We start from the raw sequence: 21,039 nt of genomic DNA on the forward strand, positions 1-21,039 counted from the left end.
AGAGAGAGAGAGAGAGAGAGAGAGAGAGAGAGAGAGAGAGAGAGAGAGAGAGAGAGAGAGAGAGAGAGAAACTTAAATAATCCCTATGACTGTTTGCAGCAGTGAAAAATGCTTCAAATGAAATGTAGGATATTTGAAACGTGACGTTCTGGTTTATGAGGATGTGCAAAACAATAGCGGTGGAATCATCACCCATCACATCTCTTATTTTCTTCCACTGCAGCCCATTTCCTCAAGTGGTGGTGATGATGATGATGATGGTAATAACAATGAAGTGCAGGACGAATCTGGAGAGGATACCGGGAGTCTAGGGATGACATCAACACAATTTTGTTGAACGTGGATATCGATGTCGCGGCGAAGGATGGGCCCTCTCCTCTCGGCCGCCTTCGTCCTCCTGCTGGCCCTGAACGCCGTGTCTCCGGCCTCGGTTGGTAACCCCGCGGATTACACCACGGACGAGGCGGAGCAGACCGCCAGTGACAACATCGGCTTCGATGACTACCGGGGGAAAGGGTGCGTGGATGACAGTGGCTTCGTCTACAAACTCGGGGAACGCTTCTACCCGGGACACTCGAACTGTCCGTGCGTGTGCGCGGAGGACGGGCCTGTGTGCGACCAGCCCGAGTGCCCTAAACTGCACCCCAAGTGCACCAAAGTGGAGCACAATGGATGCTGCCCCGAGTGCAAGGAGGTGAAAAACTTTTGCGAGTACCGGGGGAAAACTTACAAAATACTGCAAGAATTCAAGGTAAGATCTGAGTTCTCCAACCTCGATCGTTTGAAACACTGAGTCACCAACTTACAAAAAACATGGCAAATCCTCCTACTTAACAAAAGTTGCCATCAACATTTCCAATAGGCTTCTTTCTCAGATTGGCTAAAGTAGAAGGAGCATGATTTTTAACCTATACTGTTCATATTTAATGTCTTCACAGTATGGTCCGGGTCAATTTTGACCCAGACCAAGAATTCCCTCATAGTAAGTGTCTATACCAAATTTTTAACTACAGATCTATTTAAAATGTCTAAATAGCCCATGTCTCATTAATAAATGTATGACGAATCCTTAATAAATGTTTCAGAGAGTAGGGAGAGTGTATTTTTTAAGATTTATAACATTCGTTTTTGGAGAAAAACAACTACTATTACACATTAGCATGTCCTGTTTTACATATGACATAAAAACATAAAAGTCATAATGATTTAAATATATTTTATTGAATTTGAAAATAGCATGAACATTCTGGAACTGTTGGAATTCATAATAAAACCATGTTTAAAGCTACTGTTTCCAAACTAATTAACAGCATTGTATTTCATCTTTGTTTTTTAGTACAATGATAAAATAGTTAGTAAGATAACATTTAAACTTATTTGAGGGCTATAGCGACCCAACTGATGCTCATGAGTTGGTTCCATCTTGCCAGGTTGATTCAGTCAGTCACCGCCAAAGTCTGGATGCCACGGAAGCAACCATCTTACTTATGGCTGTTTGTCTGGGTTGATATATGTCATAGACAATTACATGAACACCCCTAACTAGACTCACATGCTCATGTCAAATGATATACATCGATTAATTCAAACACGAAACAAAACCTAATGTCTATAGGTCTCATGGAAAGGAGGAATTTTAAGTGCAGTTGACCAAACACCCACACACTGCCTTTGGTCTTGCAAACTGTTGACAGCAATAGACTTCAATGCTATTTAGTGTTGAAACATGGCAAAATACAGCACAACGGCAGCATTGACCTGTGGTGTCGGGTTGTTAGGTTTGGGTTAGAGATGCTAAAGATGCAGATGCTATAAGAGTATGTAATGCTTTAAGTTTTGGACACTGGGTCATTGCTGGCAGATTCAGTTTCCCCGTGTCTCCTGCGAAGGGATCAAAGTTTCTAGACCATGTGTCTCATCGGTTGTTATCGAGCATGACAGTTCTGCCTGATTATAAATAACATTATTAGCATGACAACTAAGTTCTGTGTTTGAATTGTTTCTGCCCCTGCTGAAACATCCTCATTCATATTCCTGAACAATTGATTGAAATATGATATGACTGCTCAATGCTGCCCAAACAACAGTTTAGCTCTATTGTTAAACAAGGCATTTGGTCATGTCTGCGCAAATATATCAGTAACCGGTTAAGATTAGTAAGTCCACTGTAGTTGCGGGGGTATTCAGGACTGAATTTACATTGGAGGGTGTTTTTCCCATCTAACTTATTTAAATATTTTTCTGGATCTACATTTCATGACATAACATTAGAGGCAGAACACCTAAATCTAGTGATCCCAACATTTGAGACAAGTAAGCAAACTGGAAGAATGATGGCATGGCCAATATCCTGTTCATTTTTAAAAACAAAACTATTTCTTACATCAGTTTTATCCAGAAACTGATCTCTGTGGACACAGTGTTTTTCACAAACATCCACCAAGTTTTACTAGTTTTTAAAATTGGATGCACAAACCAACAACAGCTCTGGGACAAATGGGTTCTCCCATTCGGGTGTAGAGAGGATGTATGTTCATAAGACACTTTCCAATCATCTATTTCGTCAGCCAGCTCGAAATGATAGGCACTCCAGAACTAAATTAACACTTGAAAATAAGCTTTTGAAATCATTTTCAACATTAACTAAGCATTGTCTGTGGAACATTATGTTCAACAGTGTTGCTAACCACATACCAGAGACCAAACAATGTGCAAATCCAAATAAATTAATGAAACAAATCAACATATACAATCATCCAAAGAGGAAACCTCTCATACATGTCTACAAATGTATCAGCAATTATAGGGAACTTAATGCAAGTTGCATTTATTAAAATATGTACCAAACCCGCACAACAAGTCTGACCTTGTTACCTCATCTAAGCGTTCTTCTGAGATGTGAGAGCATAAATATTTTATGCTTTCAGCCTCATAAAGATATATAAGACTGATAGCATTTCAGCTATTTAGCACTAACATGCCTCTTATCAGACATAACAATCAATGTTTTATATATATATATATATCAACTCATTGTGCTATGGTTGAGGTCTTCTAACTAAAACATAAGCAGTATTAGTTGCTTCTTATTTATTAGCCACTTTAAGTAAGCAGAGCAAGATGTAAACTCAGCGTATTATCTCCTTGTGAAGTCGTTATGGTGAATGTATTAGCAAACAGAGCAACATTAGCATTCATATATCTACCCACCTGATGCATATGTCTCTTTTTGCTCTGTTTTCGGTCTCTACCAACCCCTGGGGCTCTTTAGCTGCAAAATACTCCACTGAGAAGAGATGAGCATTGTCAGTGAACCAAAACGTTAAAGCATGCGGCCCTTAAAGCCAAGCTGAAGATACATATTCCTAAGATATCCCATAGAGCTGAAGGGACCAGCAGAGTCTGTGATCATTGTGTCACCTCAAGCAAACTCTGTCACAGTACACATAAGCCATTATTATAAAACTATTGTTTAGCTTTAAAGTTAGGGAAAGATAATAATTATGGTTGAATAATAAAATACAAAGGCTGACTACTACTATATCAGAGGAACATGAACCTGTGCTGCCTGTGTTGAAGGCAAACGCCTGATAACAGACTTATATCACTTGTGCAGAAGAGTTGCATATGAATATCATTCGCAGCAAGTGGACAATTACACCAACAGCTTTTATTGAAAACCTCAATGCTGTTTACCTGTCATGCAAGGCTTCAGCACAATATATTGTCATGTTTATTTCAGTTTACATAATAACTTCAAGGTAAAGCGATCCAACCTCTGCTGTAAGATGTCGGTACATGTCACACCTGTGAATATTAGCCGTCTTGTCACTGAGACAAGGCGGGCCAGGGGGGGACACAGTGAGTTAAGCCAGATAAAATGTAGACAAGCATCATTATTAATCATTCTGCTACAGTTTATCCGTATTAATTTAAAATCGTTATCGTTGCTTTTCCTGTGTCTGTCTCTAGTACATTCAGCTGAATGAATTAACCATGATTTGTTTGCCTCAGGGGCCAATATGCTCGTGCTGGATCAATTTGTTGAATAAATAATTAGTCAATCATAATAAAAATGGATTAGCAACAATTAAAATATGCTATTGCAATTTCTGCTTTCCTGTGTTTTACATTTTTGTTATTATCATTATAGTCGTAGTAGTAGTTCTAGTAGTAGTAGTAGTAGTAGTAGTAGTAGTTTAAAGTCATTTGTTTATTAATCAAAATCAATAATCAATTATTTGATAGTGAAAATAATTGTTAGATGTGGCCATTAACATTATGCATTGGCACATCAGCATGACGGTGACAACAGTGTTGCTGTTAATAAGGAGTGAGTGGGATTCGTCCATTTAAAACCTATGTACTTAATCTGTACTGATTGGTGTGTTTGCACATCAGACAGCATCAAGCTCAGTCCTGCATTTGGGATGCAAGCCCACAGATTTTGTAAAGGCCACTGTGAGTGTATAATCCTCGCAGTTTGATGTGAGATCAAGTCCATCAATAGCGCGGCTCACCCGCATGCTAACCTTGACTGGAGGGCCCAGAAAGGAAGGACATTCTTCGTACTTGAAGGAGAAAAAAAATATTCTTTTGTTCTTATTGACTATTTCAGTGATAATTACATAACAAAATGAAGGAGGGAGGAAATCCGTGCGAATCCGCCTCTCTTATCAAAGACCACACAAGTAACTAGAGAATCTTAGTCCACATCCTGTGTGAGGTTTGGGTCTCTTCAGTGAACACATGAAAGCTTCGGAACCCTGCAGTGTTTAAGGAAATCAAAGGCCGTCAGTAACTGATACACGGGCCCCTATTTAAAGATGCCGACAGGTTAACCTTTGGTGAGGGCCTCATTGGCATTTCCTTTGCGGTGCTCGTGCTACATTGTGCAGAAGTTTGCATTTATATTCAGTAGCCGATGATGGAGGAGAAACGCAAAGACACAGCACAGACGGTCAGTTTGGAGCTTTTGGGATGAATAATTGAGGTACACATAGCTTGGCATCATCCAACACTTCATTTATTTTTTTTATCCATTATGCTGGAAATCCCATCATGCAATGTGTCGGTCATTAAGTCCCATGCAAGTAGAGTGTGCAGTCATTGTCATGCAAGTGGTATTGGGCATTCATTCAACACAAAGCAGCTGACTGCAGTGCAATGTCAGCCTGTCATTTGTTGAATCGAACGCTTGTATAACTCATGCATCAGCAACCTGACAATTAAGTCTATAGTACGGGCCGGCAACATAAAGAAAGCCCAGAGAAACTCTGATTACAACACATGGATGAAGTGTGACTTCATTTTCTGCTCAGAGTGCCATAACTCCACTATATCTTTACACAACAAATAGCTGTTAGCTGCAATAGTAATGCTCTCAATTTGGAATTTAACACCTCTAAGTATATTCAGCAACATAGCATTTAATACAGTGTAGTTTTTTGTAAGTGTAGATTTGCTACCAGTGGGTGTATTTTCAACTTTTCTGCTATGTTTCCCTGTGAGAGAGTCATGCCACTCAACCTTAGTAGGTGTTTCACCTACAGGGTTCCCCATCAGATGAGGAAGGGACCAGTCCGCCCAGCATGGCTGCCGGCGTCCCTCTGGCCCCAGCGCAGCTGCAATCAAGAACCGGGAGATATAGGGTGAGTTCAGATCCCAGATCGTCAGGCTAGGGCTGGGATGTGAACTCAAATGTGAACAATCCCGTGCTTCCTGCAATTCCCCTAGGGAAGGAATGCAGAGTTAAAAAGGGGGACGACTCTAACACTTTTTTAGTTACAAAGGTGCACACAGTAGATTTCAACCATCAGACTATTATCTTGAATGATTTCTCATTTAGAGGCAAGTAATGTTAATTGATTCATTTGCAAGTAATATCAATGCTGAAACTTGCAGGCTTAATACTTCGTGTTTACTCACCTTTCCTTAAATCCCCAAGAGACAGGTACTAATCTATCCAGTGCAGTACAGTTAAGGCCTACTACTGCGTGGGGCTTAAATATTGAGGCAATTTCATTTTAATTTTGTGATTCGTCTGTTTCTTGTGACATTTAATTGTTCTCACAATACAACAAAAGTCTTTGCAGAACTCGGTGTATCGTAATTACAGAAACGTGCTGTGAAAGCCCATGTGCAGACAATCACAACAGTGAATTTTATAAAAGCATGCACACAGAGCTGCCTACACATCACACACAACAATAATTAGTGACTCTGTTTTTCGGCACCGACACCTATGAGACAAAACAGCCATAAAAGCTGTAAAAATAATTGCCCAAAGAGGTTGTCTGATCCAATTTGCCAGAGGCAGGAAGGGCCCTAGTTAGGAGAAATTATTGAGTGAAAACAATTAGGCCACAAATAATTTTCAAAAAAGGTTTTTTCTTGTTTGAACCTCCTTGCACTTAAGGTGCCCCTGAATGGGTGTTTTTAGCATCCAACTCCCCTCATCCACAAATCCTCCCCTCTCTCTCTCTCTGTCTCTCTCTCTCTCTCCCCGTATTCCCTGACCACCAGTGAAATGTTTCTTTCGACTTGGACAACAGCAGTTTGACTGTCAACCCATTTCTGTCACTCCTATTAAGCGTGCATGGGTGAGATTCCTGTGACCCTGTTGTCCAGCTTCAAAGTATTTTACTTTATCATTTGCCCCGCTAAAGGTTATTTAAATATTCATTGCTTCCCAGCCTCGTCTCCATTTGTCTCAGAGTGGGAATGAAAAGCATGACAGCTGATTCACTCTAATACCCAGCCATTAAAGGACAGGGACAACAGGAAACATCTGGCAGCACATGGCAGTGCTGGTGCTCCATTTCTTTTTTTTTTGTGAGCCTGGGCTAAGGCATGACTGATCCTCTTCACGGTAGACCAAACACAAAAGGACGCACTGAAAACACCAGGCTCCGATGAATTCATTGAAGGAATCTGCAATGTGTTTAACATACTTGTTAAAAATGATTTATTTTTGAAGGTTAATTGTACTGTAGTGAATAAACACTACTGACCCTCACTTTTGTACAACAGACAGTTCTTTACCGACATGCAGCTCAGCAACAGCTCTTCAAAATGCACTAATGCATCCAAAACACTATACACTTCTCGGGGTCCGAGAAATGTATAATACTTAAGTACAAATTTGACTCGTAGGTCTACTTTAATTTAATGAAACTTTAAGATTTTATTCACAAAATATGCATTTTGATAGATGAAACTACCCAACAGTATATACAGTTGTTAAAATGAGTTCTACCTTTACATTCAGATGATGCATAGATGGTAACAAATGTTCCAATTCCAATGATAGAGTAAATGTAACACTTTGAATAAAGCCATTTCACAAATTGAGTACTTTCACTTTTAATACATTACAATTCGCTGCTAATACTTGTGTATTTCTACTTAAGTATGATTTTGCAGGAGCTTTACTTGTACCAAAGTCTTTTTCATTGCGGTAATTCTCCTTTTACGTAGGTCTTTTAATTAAGTAAAAGATTTGAGTACATCTTCCACCACTGTCAGGATCAATTCTTCAACCAGAACACTGATAATGTTTGTAACACTTTATTTACCTAATATGAAATCACCTAAAAATCAAAATGTCACAAGTTTATCGTATTTATTAGTTATTTGTAGACTTCATTACAACAACAAAAATAGTGCTTTTTTATTGCATGAATTGTGCTAAATAAACTTCACTATGCTAGTTTTTTTGGCCATTCTTGCATAAAGTAATCAGTACGTCAAGAAGCCAGCTGCTCTTAACATACTAACGTACTTTTCAGTCTTCAAATAATAAAATGAATGTCAACCATAAACAGTGACTTTAAGTCTTTGTTTTGTTGTTTCTGGATCACATTCATTTACAAAAATATTGATTGCATCGCCTCAAACCACATGAATAATATATGTTAATTCTTGTGTTGACTTGAATCCAATTTATACCTACAATTTTCCAGCAGCCACTATTCCAGACAATGCATTTTCTAGGGAAAACAAGTAAAAGGTTTAGCAGATTTAGTCACGCATCCCTAATGTGTACTTTCAGGACAACTATATGATGTCTAATCGTCTTCTTCTCTATCCTCTAAAGATAGTAATATGCTTTATGGGGGGAAAAGGGAAACCGTATCTGTGCCAGATGCAGACTCCAGTGAAACCGTGTCTAATTGTTTCCATTGTTATGTTTTAGAGACGTTTCCTTGTATGTTTGGCAGCTGATCAAATATTTATCAGAATTGGTGTAACCTGAACCCTTAAACTAATTGTTTTGGTCCTAGAGAGAATTCATGATTGTACTGTGCTTTTAGCACTAATCAGATACTTCAAACTAACATGTAATCGACCATCCACTGCTCAGTAAAGGCGAAGAATGTTCTGTTGTCAGTCTGTTGCTTTTATTGCTGAAAGAACAAATAACTATTAAATGCATGTGTTTGTGTTGCTATGAAGGTCAAGTTTCCATGGACACTAGTATCCTGGGTTTAAGTTTCATCCTGGCAGTGATCATATATGAGATATGAAATTTACATGGGACATGAGAAACCTGGTTATTCATATCCTTTTGTTATTATAACAATATCCAGATTTCTGAATGTCTGCATCAATATAGGTCTGACTCATCCGCATCCAGGAACTCTCATTTCTGTCCACACTGAGCTCCTTCAGCATTTAAGATCCAATTTTTCTTTCTGGCTGCAAGGACTCTGCTGCATTCTGGTTTTAGTTTCCCCATCGTATCAGCAGTAATAAGGGACGAGAGCAACAATACAGTTTATCTTCTATGTTGGAGTTTCAGACATTCTCTTCAGAGAGTGTTTCAAATACATGGGCCAGACGTGACCACAGTAGCTCCTACAGCTACCCTTCTTTTTGTATTCTTCATATGGGGTGGAAATAAAATAACATTGGTTCAATACGGAGGCCCTCCACAATAATGATGCGAGTCTCCTCCTTATGGCTAGACTTTGGGACAATCTTAGAATCCATCCCATGTCTGTGCTTCATTGACTAATAACTAAATAATGAATTCCATGTTTCTGAAACTAAGATATGTTTATATGCCAACATACAACTCAACAGGATTATTAGTGTGCATGTAAACACCAAAGTGGGATTGAACCTCCATGTAAAGACTTGTAAACACTCAGTATAAAGCTCATTAGTGCAAACTGCTGTTGCTTCAATTCCCTGACGAGACATATTTATTACTACCCAACATAATCTTGACTGATTTAAGGTGTTATTGATTTTATATGTTGCCCAAAATTAGGTATCTCATCTTGACTAAACCCAGAAGGCTCATGGACAACAAAGCTAAGCTTTATATATTTAATTACTGGTGCCGAGGCAAAGCCAAATATTCCTGTTTGAGAAACACGCAGAAACAGAAACCTGAAATGCAGCCATGACATCTCGAATGGAGATCGCATGTGTCAGACACAGTCATTATGCTCCACTGCTGACCCCGAGTCCCACCTTGCCAGCCCCCACAGATTAAGTCTGTCAGGTTGGCAAAATGTGGTCCATCTTCCATATGTATGAGACAGCATCTCGCTGTGTAATTGGTACATTTCTGTATGAGCGCTCAATCTGAGGGGAAGATAACTGCAAGGATGTTTAACTCTGCTAAAGAGAAATATTTTTTGGTTTATTTACATGAGCGCACTGCTACTTGTGTGGATAAGATATGAGAGGAATTTCTGACAGGAATTTCTAATAAGAGGAGAGTCGAGTTATAGATGTTCAGGTCCCATCTTTGTGCGCACTTCTTAAAAGCGTTTATTTCCTTGCAGCTACACTAGAGAAAGGAAAGTCATGTTGAACATCAGGGAGAGGAAGCTCTAAAATATACAACAGGCACAATGAATAGGCAGATGAAATCTATCACCATTAACATCACTAAGAGTGTGAATACTGTAAAGCAAAAATATGGAATGTGTTTTATACCAGGACACTAACAAGTTACAGACATTTCCACACACAAATACAGGCGCTGTTCTTGCACTCAGTCAGATTTTTATTTGTTACTGTTTTCTTGCCCTATGTAAACATCATATATGAAAATAACTTTTAATCCCACTGGACGGTTGTCTGAAATATCAGGATGTTTGGCTGTTACAGTTGAGACAGTTTTATATATTCTCTACCCCACCACTCCATCTTTTAATGTTGCTCATATTCAACCTGTGGCTGCAGTGCATTCAGCCATTAATTCAACAAAAAATACGAGCCTGGCCACTTCCCATTCGATGCATGTTAATGCATCCTGGCAAAATTGGCTGATAAAAGTCACATTAAAGCATGCATTATTACCACAGCCCTTTCATTTCACACAAAACTGAACCGTGAACTGAACTGAACTGTTGTTGTTGCTACAATTCAATTAAAGTTGGTGGAAATATGGCTGTCTGGAACTAATGCAGTTTGGGAAAGGTGATGGCAAAATTACAAAACAAAATGTATTTCACAGCACAACATCCAGCATATAAAGGAATAGTAAAAATGATAGAATTTAGTCGCTTTACTGCCAAGAGAAAGACTAGAAGTTTGATACCAATCTTCTGGCACTAAATATGTAGCTGGAGCCAGCAGCTAGCTAGCCAAGCTTAGCATAAAGATTGGAAACAAGGGGAAGCAGCTCTGTCAATTAACAAGCTCACTAATTAACACGATGTATCTCATTTGTACAATCCGTACAAAAACCGAACAAATATAAATTGATGCATTTAAATATTGACTGCAGCAGTTTTGGGAGATGTGTGGACTTCAGATGGATACGTGAACTACTTTAATATGACTTATCAGAACCATTTGTTTGGTTTCAGTTGCTGCTCTCCACAGAAATCACATATTTTATCAAATGTGAGCTGCAAAAGGGTTATCAAATATGAAACATATGCACCCTCTAAGCTTAGTACAGAGTGCTGAGTTACTGATAGAGCAGACCCAGAGCAGAAGATGCCCTCAAAAGACTGTTTGATGAGCAGAAGAAAAATCGAATATGTCGAACAGTTGACCTTTCGCGATTTGGAAACAGTTTGTATTTTTCCACTCCATGTAATTGCATTACAGTTCATTTTCCGGTCAGGAGACTTGGTGAAGATAGAGTCAAGCGAGCGGCAGCAGCACAGAGCGCTGCATAGCACTGATTTACATGTTGCAGAGGTGGAGAGATAAGCCTCTGAACTGTTTCCTGAGGCAGGCCGCAGCAGAATGCAGCAGAAATACTGAATATCATCAACACTACTTTGTAGACTCTCTTGTTAGTTATTTCTGGTGATTTTATTCAAAGTCTGCTCCAGGCTCTTTTTGTTAAGACACAAGAAGCCTAATAAAACTGGCTTGGTGAATCATTTATTAACTTGTCTCTTTGTTTATGAAGACAGTATGAGATGCATGTAATGGGAATATTCTTTAATTGGGAAATATCAGCACAGGGGCAGGCTGTTCACTCTACTGACCAGTAGTAATCATATAGAGCACACCAACGGAAGAAGGTGAAACCTACTGAATCATCTAACCCAGATTTCTCTTCCCTCCCCCTCTGCCCACAGCCGTCACCCTGTGAATGGTGCCGCTGCGAACCAAATAATGAGGTACACTGTGTGGTGTCTGACTGCGCCGTCCCAGAGTGTGTCAACCCTGTGTACGAGCCAGAGCAATGCTGCCCCATCTGTAAAAACGGTAAACACTCGTCTCCTCTGGAATACAACGCACACTCTTCAGAAGTCATTACATTTTCATTAAAACGATGACGGCAACTTTATCTGTGGTATCGCCATTTGATGGCCGTGCCTTTAGAGGATGAGGACGTAATTGGTGTTTTATGAATTAAAATTATTACCTTGGGCCCGTTGGACACTAATGAGCAGTACTAGTTTTAATTATAAATGACACACTAAGCAGAGTAAACATTAGCCCATTGATTAAAGGCATAGAAGGGACTAATGGGTCCTCGGAGAGCCTTTTATCTCCCAGTGCCCTGACGCCCTTGTCACACACAGCCAATCCCTAAATTAGAATTATAGGATTCCAATGGTTCACTGGCTATTTACAAGGCGAGGAGGGAGATTTCCCTTTGCCAGCACCAATCCTGAGGGACAGATGGAGCTTTATGACTAAAGTACAGTAACTGTTCGACTGCAATGTGATCCGGGCTGGAATGCCAAACAGTAAAGAGTGCCTGTGGGTAATATTAAATGCAGTCACAACACAACGTTGCATCCTCTGTTTTGTCATTTGGCTCAAATGTAAGCTTCAGATCATTTGAGAGCTGAAAGAGCTGGCAAAGAAAGTTTTCCTAAACTCAAATGAAAAACCTGACAAACAATTAAAGATGCACTGACTTGACAACTGTATGCTTTGTCTTTTCATTATGTTGAGTGCCACGCCAAAATAAGGAAATTGTTCACGAGTATTCCTGTTGAAATACACTAAAAGGAAAGTCCTGAAATATCTTTTCTTTTGTTTTCAAGCAGTGGTTGACCTATAAATGTGATAAGAGGCGCATGCTAAATGGCTATTTCACAACAACATACCCACATTTTCTTTCACCCTTTCTTCTTTATCCTCCTTGCTTTCTTTCTTTTATTTCGAAACACATACACACACACAAACATCCACACTAACAAAGCTGCAGTAGCTGCTAGAAAGGGAGCTAATCCAGGCTGACAGGACACAGTGACACACTTGGCATTTCAGGGTAGGCCTGCCGATTCCAGGCTCCCCAAGGGTGCATGGTCAGGCTCTGGCAGCCAGTTAAATCTCTATGGGAGCTGAGGGCTGTGGGGAGAGGACAATGAAGAATGCTGTTTAGCTCTCGTTTTTTTGGCCAAGGGACAGGGGGCTGTGAAAGGAAGACATCTACTTCTGTGCTTCGGCTTGACATGCAATCAGTGGAAGACAGTCATACATTTGTTGTCTTCACCTGCTGAAAGTGTTTGGTTTCAAATCATTATGTGAAATGATTGCAACCCTCCAAAATGTCGATGTGTTTTCTCACAAGGGAACAATTATATGACACGGACATGAATTGCAACAGTTCATAGTTTGGTGTGGTGATTGTGGTGTCTGCTTAACCCCAGACCCATCAGATTTAGTAAAAGGTTTTTTAACATTTAAAGCTAGGGTTGGTAATGTACGCTAGATTAAAAAATATTATCCAAATTAATAATTCAGCCCAGTGTTGCCAACTCTTTTCAAATTAAGGTATATAACAGCACTAGCTCCCAAAGTTACTAAATTTTGATTTATTCACTGCTGTCTGGATGTACAAATATAACAAAAAATATTTTGGGGAAGATTACCAACCCTGCCTTTAACAAGGCCTGGTACATCCATGCTAGCAGCATAGCAGTGCGGTATCCCCACACTGCATTAGCACTGTTCCCACACAGGTGAAAGATCTTGCTGAACCCACTCCTTCTGAGATGGTTTAAATTTCAAAACCAATCAGAAGTGACAAGGGGTGACCCATTTACCAAGGGCAGAAGTGTTGTGAATTAATGTTAAAACCTTAATGTGCGGATGTGCTTTTTGGCTTGTGAATGCCCATTGTCAAAGCTTTCTATTATTAGGATCGTCTGCCTCTTGGAGACCCTGAAAACAGCAACAGAGAGCAGAATGCCACACAATGGAATAGTTAGCCAGGGTGCTTATCTCTGAGATCCACGTTCATTGAGTCCGACTGATTCAGCTCTTATCTTTATCATGAATTATATACTGTAATACTGTAGGAGATACGTGTAATTATATATTTCTCATGAAGAAAATGATAGTGAGAAGTGTGTTGAAAATGGCCAGCATCTTCTCACTTTGATGGGATTAAGCCATCTACGTATCTGCCTGAAGACTGACATCATGGATTTTTAACAGACAGACACAGTAGCAGTTCTATATATGGCTACAGTTAGGTCACACATTCAGACTGACGTCAAGCTAAGGACAGCTTGCAAGTGTTTGTAAATTAAAGGTTTTTGGCAGATGAGCTTGTATGGAAGCATTTCTTACCTCTAGGAAAGAGCTATAATCATATTTGAGCCAAATAGACTGTAATGAGCCCTAGTATGCATTCACTCCTTAAGATGCAGTCATGGAAAGTATGATGTAGGACACAGGATAAAGAGTTCCTGACTTCACTAAATTGTATTGGCCATGAATCGATCACAAGCTCGGATGGGTGACATTGTGCCCTTCGAATGGTAACAGGTAGCTGAAACTGTGTCCTTGTGGCTCTAAGTCTATCTTGCAATAAACAATCACACTTGGCAGCCAGGACCAGTCGTCCTCTTCCCTCATCAACCTCTACTGAGTTTGTCCTGTAACCTGTGCCAGCTGTCCAGAGGCAGATCAATGAGAGTTAAGACTTGGCAAGCGTTCTCAATGTCTCCTCTAAGCTCAGATCAAAGGCCTTCCATCAGGTCCAAAAAGGACTCAAATATAGAAATAGAATGATTTCTATTTTTACTTTAATTTAGAATTTTAGTGTTTTACTGATGAACTGAAGGATGAAGTGTTCGTTTTTGGGTGGAGACATTTCTCCTACTGAAGACTTCTTAGCTGGAAAATGCATCGTCACATAGCTGAGAAACGGGGCTGTTTTTCTGAGCTCATGAAAAGTTGACTTTGTAGAGATACGTGGTTCTCACAGGACAGCGGAGCTACAAACATATGATGATCGTATAGCCTATGATGCAAGGCTGTTGATTACCCAACGGTATTCGAGGTTCTGAAAATTAGCACAACCTTCAACAGCTACAGTAGTAGAATGCAACACACACATTAATGTGGCAGTAAAATAATCCAAAAACATCACATGTAACTGTAAATCAGTGACTCGAACATTTTACTGCGCATGGACTACTTTGACTTTTGATACTTTAAGTAAATATCACTGATTATACTTAGATACATTTACCCAAGTAAGGTTTTGAATACAAGACTTACTTACAGTTGAATATTTTCAGTGTGGTGTAGATAATTTTACTTCATTAAAAGTTAGGTAAAAGTAATGCATAAACATCAAATAAAGTCAACTTGGCCTTACTCATGCTTTGAGTCAGTGTGACTTTCAATATTTATCAACCAAGACTACGATCTTTAGCAAACCTTAATCGTGTGCTTTGAGTTGCCCCAACACGATCATAAAACGCACTCGTGTCACAGCAGACATGTTGACTAGTAGGAAAAGAACAGATGTTCCTAATGTTGTTGACAATGGCTCTGTCCCAGTAAGCCGTGACAGTGCGACAGTGAACCAGCATGCACACAACCAGGACCACCGAATTTAAAGCAGCTAAATGGAATACAGCCAATCATTCATTTTAATTAACACACCCATGCCTTTCCTACTGTGACATATCAACATGTCTTCCAAAAAAAGGCCTATTCTGTACACAAGTTGAGTAATTGTGCAGATATGCAAGCAGCTGGCCCGTGTCCCCAAATGTACCCTGCAACACTCCTCAGGTCAACTTCCCATACAGTTTCATTGCTAATGTTAAGTTCGCCTGGACTAAATCAAATTCACTGTGACACTAAGATGTCCATGAAAATAAGATGTAAAAGCTACTGTGTCTTCAAGAGTTATGACACATATGAGTTTTTTACGACTACTCATCGAGTCTTGAATCCAGCTAGTTTTACGGCTCTGTATACTGAGAGCAAAGTCACCGTCACACCAATTGAGCTGCTGATTGCTTCATCGAGATGATTAAATTTGGGAAGACTTCCTGGCACCTTCTGGCTGTGCTCTCTCAAAAAGTAGAGGGAGATTTACGCCACCTCAAATCGCCCCGAGGCAGGGAGAAACAAATCAGATTGAATTATTTCAAGTGGTATTTTACCAATAATAAATGCATCGCATTCCCGTTGTCGGCCTCCACGAGTGCAGATCCTAAAATGTAGCCAGGATTAATCTGTCTCTCTATCTACTGAGATTATCAAATACATGGGTATGAGGTGTTCCGCTGGTACACAATCAAACTGGTTTTAGAATTGAAAATCAACAAAAAGGGATCCGTGCAAGTAAATCCGACATGGGTTTCAGGATAAATCAGATGTCAAAATTAATCTGAGTTCTTTATTGCGCAGGGTGTGTGTGTGTGTGTGTGTGTGTGTGTGTGAGAAGAGAAATCATGTAAGGAATTGCTAAAGAGTTCTGTGGCCTTTTCATACAGACTGAAGTGATTAACACCATCCTCCCTACTGCCTCTCTCTGTACTCCAGTCTCTCTGTACTGCCAAGCCAGCGTCCTGGCAGCTTCTCTGCTTGCAGCGCATTAGGATGCAAAGCGCTCCATGTCGAGGGAGAAGGGGAGACTAACAAAAGCGCTTTAGTGTTGCAAAAACAAGCCCATCGGTGCATGCCCGTGAAAAGATCTGTACGTCTGCTCTGACTCCCCTAACTCCCTGCAGCTCTCTGCATCACTCCACCACCCCTCCAAAAAGAGAGGCCCTCAGGAGAGCCACATCCATTTCTTGTCGTTCTCATTCCTTCTTTCCTGTCTGTCTCCCCCTTCCCATGCGGCAGGTCCAAATTGCTTTGCTGGAACAACGATCATCCCAGCCGGAATTGAAGTAAAGGTGGACGACTGCACCATCTGCCGCTGCCACAACGGAGACTGGTGGAAGCCGGCGCAGTGCTTGCGGCGGGAGTGCCTCAACGGCCAGACGTTGTCATAGAGAGACTCCACAGGGGGATGGTGGAAAAGCTCAGGCATGGCCCTGCCTACTGCACCATTTTGTATGATTGACAGGGCAGGAGCACAATTCCTAAGGAACCTGAGACAGCGCAGCATCGAAGAGATGCTCTCACAAGCTTCACACAAACACAAATGTAGTCACTGAGAAGAAGTCGGAACTTGTCACAAGGCTGTTTCCACCGTCCAGTTGTAATTGTCCTATATATATTTTCAGAAGTTGACTTGCTGCTCTCACACAAAAAAAGTTTCTATGCTCCTTGAACACTTTCCTAACCATTGGCAATGTTGGATTGCTCATGATTTCTGTACGTACGTCATCTGCTTGTTGTACTTGTCTCTCACAATCACGCAGGTGTTGTAATATTCCAACAGCAGGAAAAACAAACTGTAAGCACACTTAACAGCGCTTTTTTTCTTGTCATATGAAGATTGACACCTGTGAAAGCACTGCAAAAGTGTGCTCGAGTTTCAACACTTCACTCTCAGAGCTTGTTTACAAGATGCACATCTCACATAAACGTTTGTGTCTTTGGAAGACTTTTGACCGCTATGGCAGCAATTCACCTCTAACAGTCAGATGATGATACCGTTCATTTTATTAACTGCTCTAAAACCCTCAAACGCAGATTTTATTGCTCTCAGCATTCAATGGTTTTGAGTCATGTCCCAGCACAGGCACAGGAAGTTGGAACTGTAGAATTAGTAAAGCAGGAAATGTGGTGGCAAGCAACGATGAGAAGAGCAGATGTAAATTTCTGCAACACTGCATCAAAACCACAACTTTGGGCAGCCTCTTCCGGTTTAATTGTCGTTATTGTTTTCTCTCAGAGGTCCATATCCTCCAAAATATTCCCGCTAACTAACTGCTTGAACTTGTTATCAAAGCAATTAGCCAGCCAAGAGCAGCCTGCTTTAATTTCCCCTAATCAAGGAGTATTCTGTGATAAATCATCCAGCTGGGTGCTTGGCGCTGCCGCAGCCTGCACACTGGGCACACTCCACCAGAACCGGCAGACAAAAAAGAGGGAATATGCGTATGTCTAAATGCTTTCACGTGCACACACATGTGAACATGCACAAGCACGCCATTCATCCACAATCTCATAGCCGCAGTATGTTGATCTGCACCCAGTGAATCACTTAAACCTATAAGGCTTGCTCTGTTACAAAGCTGTTACATTATCCCACTGCTATAGATCGTGTAATAGATTTTCAGCCCCTCCCCTCTCCGATATGTTGGAAAAGCTCTTCCAATGCGGTGTGGCTATATGGGCTACAACATAAAGACAAGCTAAGATATTGCCTCGATATTTCCCAACACCAAAGTGGTCCTCAAGTGGTCCAGTCGGAAAGAAAAAGCACCCACCCGGGGCCCAAACCACGATATTTTTTGAGATGATAAATACTAGTCATTAATTCAAAGGTGAATTCCAGTAGGCTCATGCCATTCATCACTAGAATTTTTTCCATTTCCAGAAAATCCGTTCCCGTTAACCTTTTAGACCCTATTCCTGGGTGGTGATGGATGTGCTGCTTAATAGCAGCTCACAGCACTTTGTAATGAGACAGAAATGAACATAGCATAAAGACCAATGAATAAAGAGGTATACTACCTTAAAAGGCACTAAAACTAATTTTTGGAAGAACCCCATGGTCTGCAGAGTCTGCTGCATATTCTAAAGCTGCAGCACACGGTTGATGGAGGGATGAATTTAAAAAAGAGTGTGGGTGGAGTTCAATCCTAAGTGCAACAACGGAGCTTGGGTCATTTTCATCATTAACCTAGAGTGATTTAGTGTCTCTTACTGTGAAAAGACAGTCCTCATCTATCTGGCTTGAGGTCTGCAGACTCAAAACAAAATTGACACCTACGGTTTATCAATCACAGTCTATATGCTCCAGATATTTTAGGATTAATAAAAAAAAAAAAAAGCATCTTTATTATTTTCGATGCCAAATAATTATTCAGCCTGTACGTGAATCTAAAAATCTATTGGAACAACTGGGTAGCAGACTGAAGTGAGCGTGCTTGGGCACATCAGTGGCATTGCTATCACCACTGATGCCTTTTTGCTACTGTTCCAGATAAGATTCACAAAGCATGGCCTTTGGCTTCAAACCGTGTGAACAGCCCAGAATGCTTTAAGTGCCATTTCCTTCACACTCCTCTGTGCAATAGTTTAATGCTGTGTAGTACCCAAAAATAGTTATTGCTTTACCCTTCCAGCCAGCTGGGTGAATTAGTATGAGGAGTATTTGGAGTACAATGGCAAGGACACAGGCAGTTAAAAAGACACAGCTAAAAGTCATCTTGGTCTAAATAACAATGTTATATGGCAACTCATTGGAGAGTTTGATTGCCCGGATTCAATTTCCTTCCATGCTTCTGAGATTCATTGCATTTGTTAAAATAATCTGGGGTGCCATGGCTGCTCATCTCCTTAATTTGCCAGCTACAAGCTGCTGCCATCAACTACATGTGAAGGTAGGGGTGCAGAGGGTAAAGTGGTTGTCAACATAAAGTCATACCTTTCAGACCCAGATCCTGCTCAATTGGCCCTCCGTAAGAGCCGAGTTACGTTCCATGCTGTTAGTGGGAAGCAAAATAAAAGAGAGATATGAAATTAAATCAGCAAATCATAGATTCAGAGCAGGTACAGTCAAAGAAAAGCATGCAAAGGAGATGCAAGAAAACAGCAAGACTGTAAGTAGGTTGACTCCTTAAACAGTCATGGGAATTACTATAAAATTACTAAACCTGATGAATTAGGATCCACATGGATTAACATACAGTAGATTCCTATGTGTGCCATTTAAAATAATAGGCAAGCATTTGAATAACACAATAAAAAAGGCATTTCGGAGAAAAGCCTCTTTCTGAGCCAACCAGGGGGAATTACATTTCTCCTTGCAAATGCGTGAAGCTTGCACAGTTTCAAGGACAGACCGGCAGCACAGTCCGTCTTTGTTCCTTTTCTCCCAAGAAATCTGAGTCTTCATGTCCGTCTGTAAATATTTGTTCAAATGACCCCTAGCTGTCCTCAAACCATTCACACCGCAGGCTTGTACATGAGCGTTTTCTAAAAGGTACACCATCTGCTTTTTCCATGAGACACCGACTTACTGTAGCTGGAAACTCTGTTTTTTCCAGCAACAAAACTGTTACATAAAGTGTGCCTGAAAACCAACACAGAACACGAAGAGAGAAACGCTGTTATTATACAATCAATTGTATTCATTTTTTTTTGGGGCACCAAGGGTCTGTTCATGAGGGACTCAAAGGATAGTTTCATTTCTATAACAAATTTGAAATTGAGGTTTAAAATTAAGATTGTATGATGATTGTATTTGACCACATGCTCGCACAGGTTCACTCTACGCTGTACAAGAAACAAGGTCAAACATTTTTAAAGTAAAAAAAAACAAAAAAAAAAAAACACATTGGTGTTGCCCATGTTGCTCATATGTAAATATTTTCAAAGTTTGAATGTGTATTCTGAAATCTGAGGTGGAGTAAAAAAAAAAAAAAAAAAAGTCATAAGAAATGAAAAAATGTGTATTATTGAGCGAGACAAAACCTATTTTGTTAAATAGACTTGAAAAGAAGTGTTATTCGGCAAAATTGTGTGGATTTATGTTTTTGTGTTATCGTTTCTACTCTGAATTATGCTGATGCTTCCCAACACAAGATGGCAAAAAATAAGACCGTTAACGACCGATGAACAGTTGAAGTCGTTCATTTGAACCCTTCAGGATGCTGCAGATCTCCTTGAATTTAGCCCTTTTCTGTTTTAAAACCACAAAAACAATAAAACGTTATGAAACTTAACAGCTGACCCAGAACAAAGCCGAACTCCAGGTAACCTTTCTAGAAGTAGGAAAAAAAAAAAAAGTAATACAATATTTGGTTGAAAATAAGAATATACCAGTTCGTAATGCTCAGTGAGTTCAAGGGCACGACTCACAGGTTTATTTCTCTATTCCATTTCATTACAAGTCAGTTTGGGCTTCTATCTCGTCCGTACTACTAATTGCCTTCTCTCGCCTCCCGCCGTGGACAAGAAAAGGGAGGCAATTTTATGCAGCACATAGCAATCAATAGCAATTAGGTGCATCCCTGACTAATCCCTTTGAAAATGGCATATTGGGAGATGGCCAGTAGGACTCTTAAAGCACACATAGCTTCAGGCCACACACCCACACACCCACACACACACACACACACCCACACACACACACACACAAACCCCTTGTGTACACAAAGGTGGACACCACAAGTGCCAGTACTGTGAGGAAACAATTAATTGCTTTGTATCCTATGTATTTATATA

At 40.2% G+C, this 21,039-nt stretch overlaps 1 protein-coding gene across 5 annotated transcripts in view; it reads left to right on the forward strand.

The window, feature by feature from the left end:
• Positions 1-20,586, forward strand: part of vwc2l (von Willebrand factor C domain containing 2 like) — a 22,209-nt gene extending 1,623 nt beyond the window's left edge. For 2 of the 5 annotated variants that reach the window (XM_031858337.1, XM_031858338.1), the window contains exons 2-5: positions 224-751; positions 5,538-5,651; positions 11,562-11,691; positions 16,537-20,586. In XM_031858337.1, the coding sequence (XP_031714197.1) occupies positions 350-751; positions 5,538-5,651; positions 11,562-11,691; positions 16,537-16,688 (798 nt within the window). In that variant the 5' untranslated portion in view covers positions 224-349 and the 3' untranslated portion in view covers positions 16,689-20,586. The remainder of the gene's footprint in view (positions 1-223; positions 752-5,537; positions 5,652-11,561; positions 11,692-16,536) is intronic. The other 3 variants (XM_031858339.1, XM_031858341.1, XM_031858340.1) reach the window with 3 other exon arrangements.
• The last annotated feature ends 453 nt before the right edge of the window (positions 20,587-21,039 follow it).

Source organism: Anarrhichthys ocellatus, unplaced genomic scaffold, assembly GCF_004355925.1.
Source record: "Anarrhichthys ocellatus isolate YVR2014 unplaced genomic scaffold, GSC_Weel_1.0 scaffold20, whole genome shotgun sequence".
Classification (NCBI taxonomy): Eukaryota; Metazoa; Chordata; class Actinopteri; order Perciformes; family Anarhichadidae; genus Anarrhichthys; species Anarrhichthys ocellatus.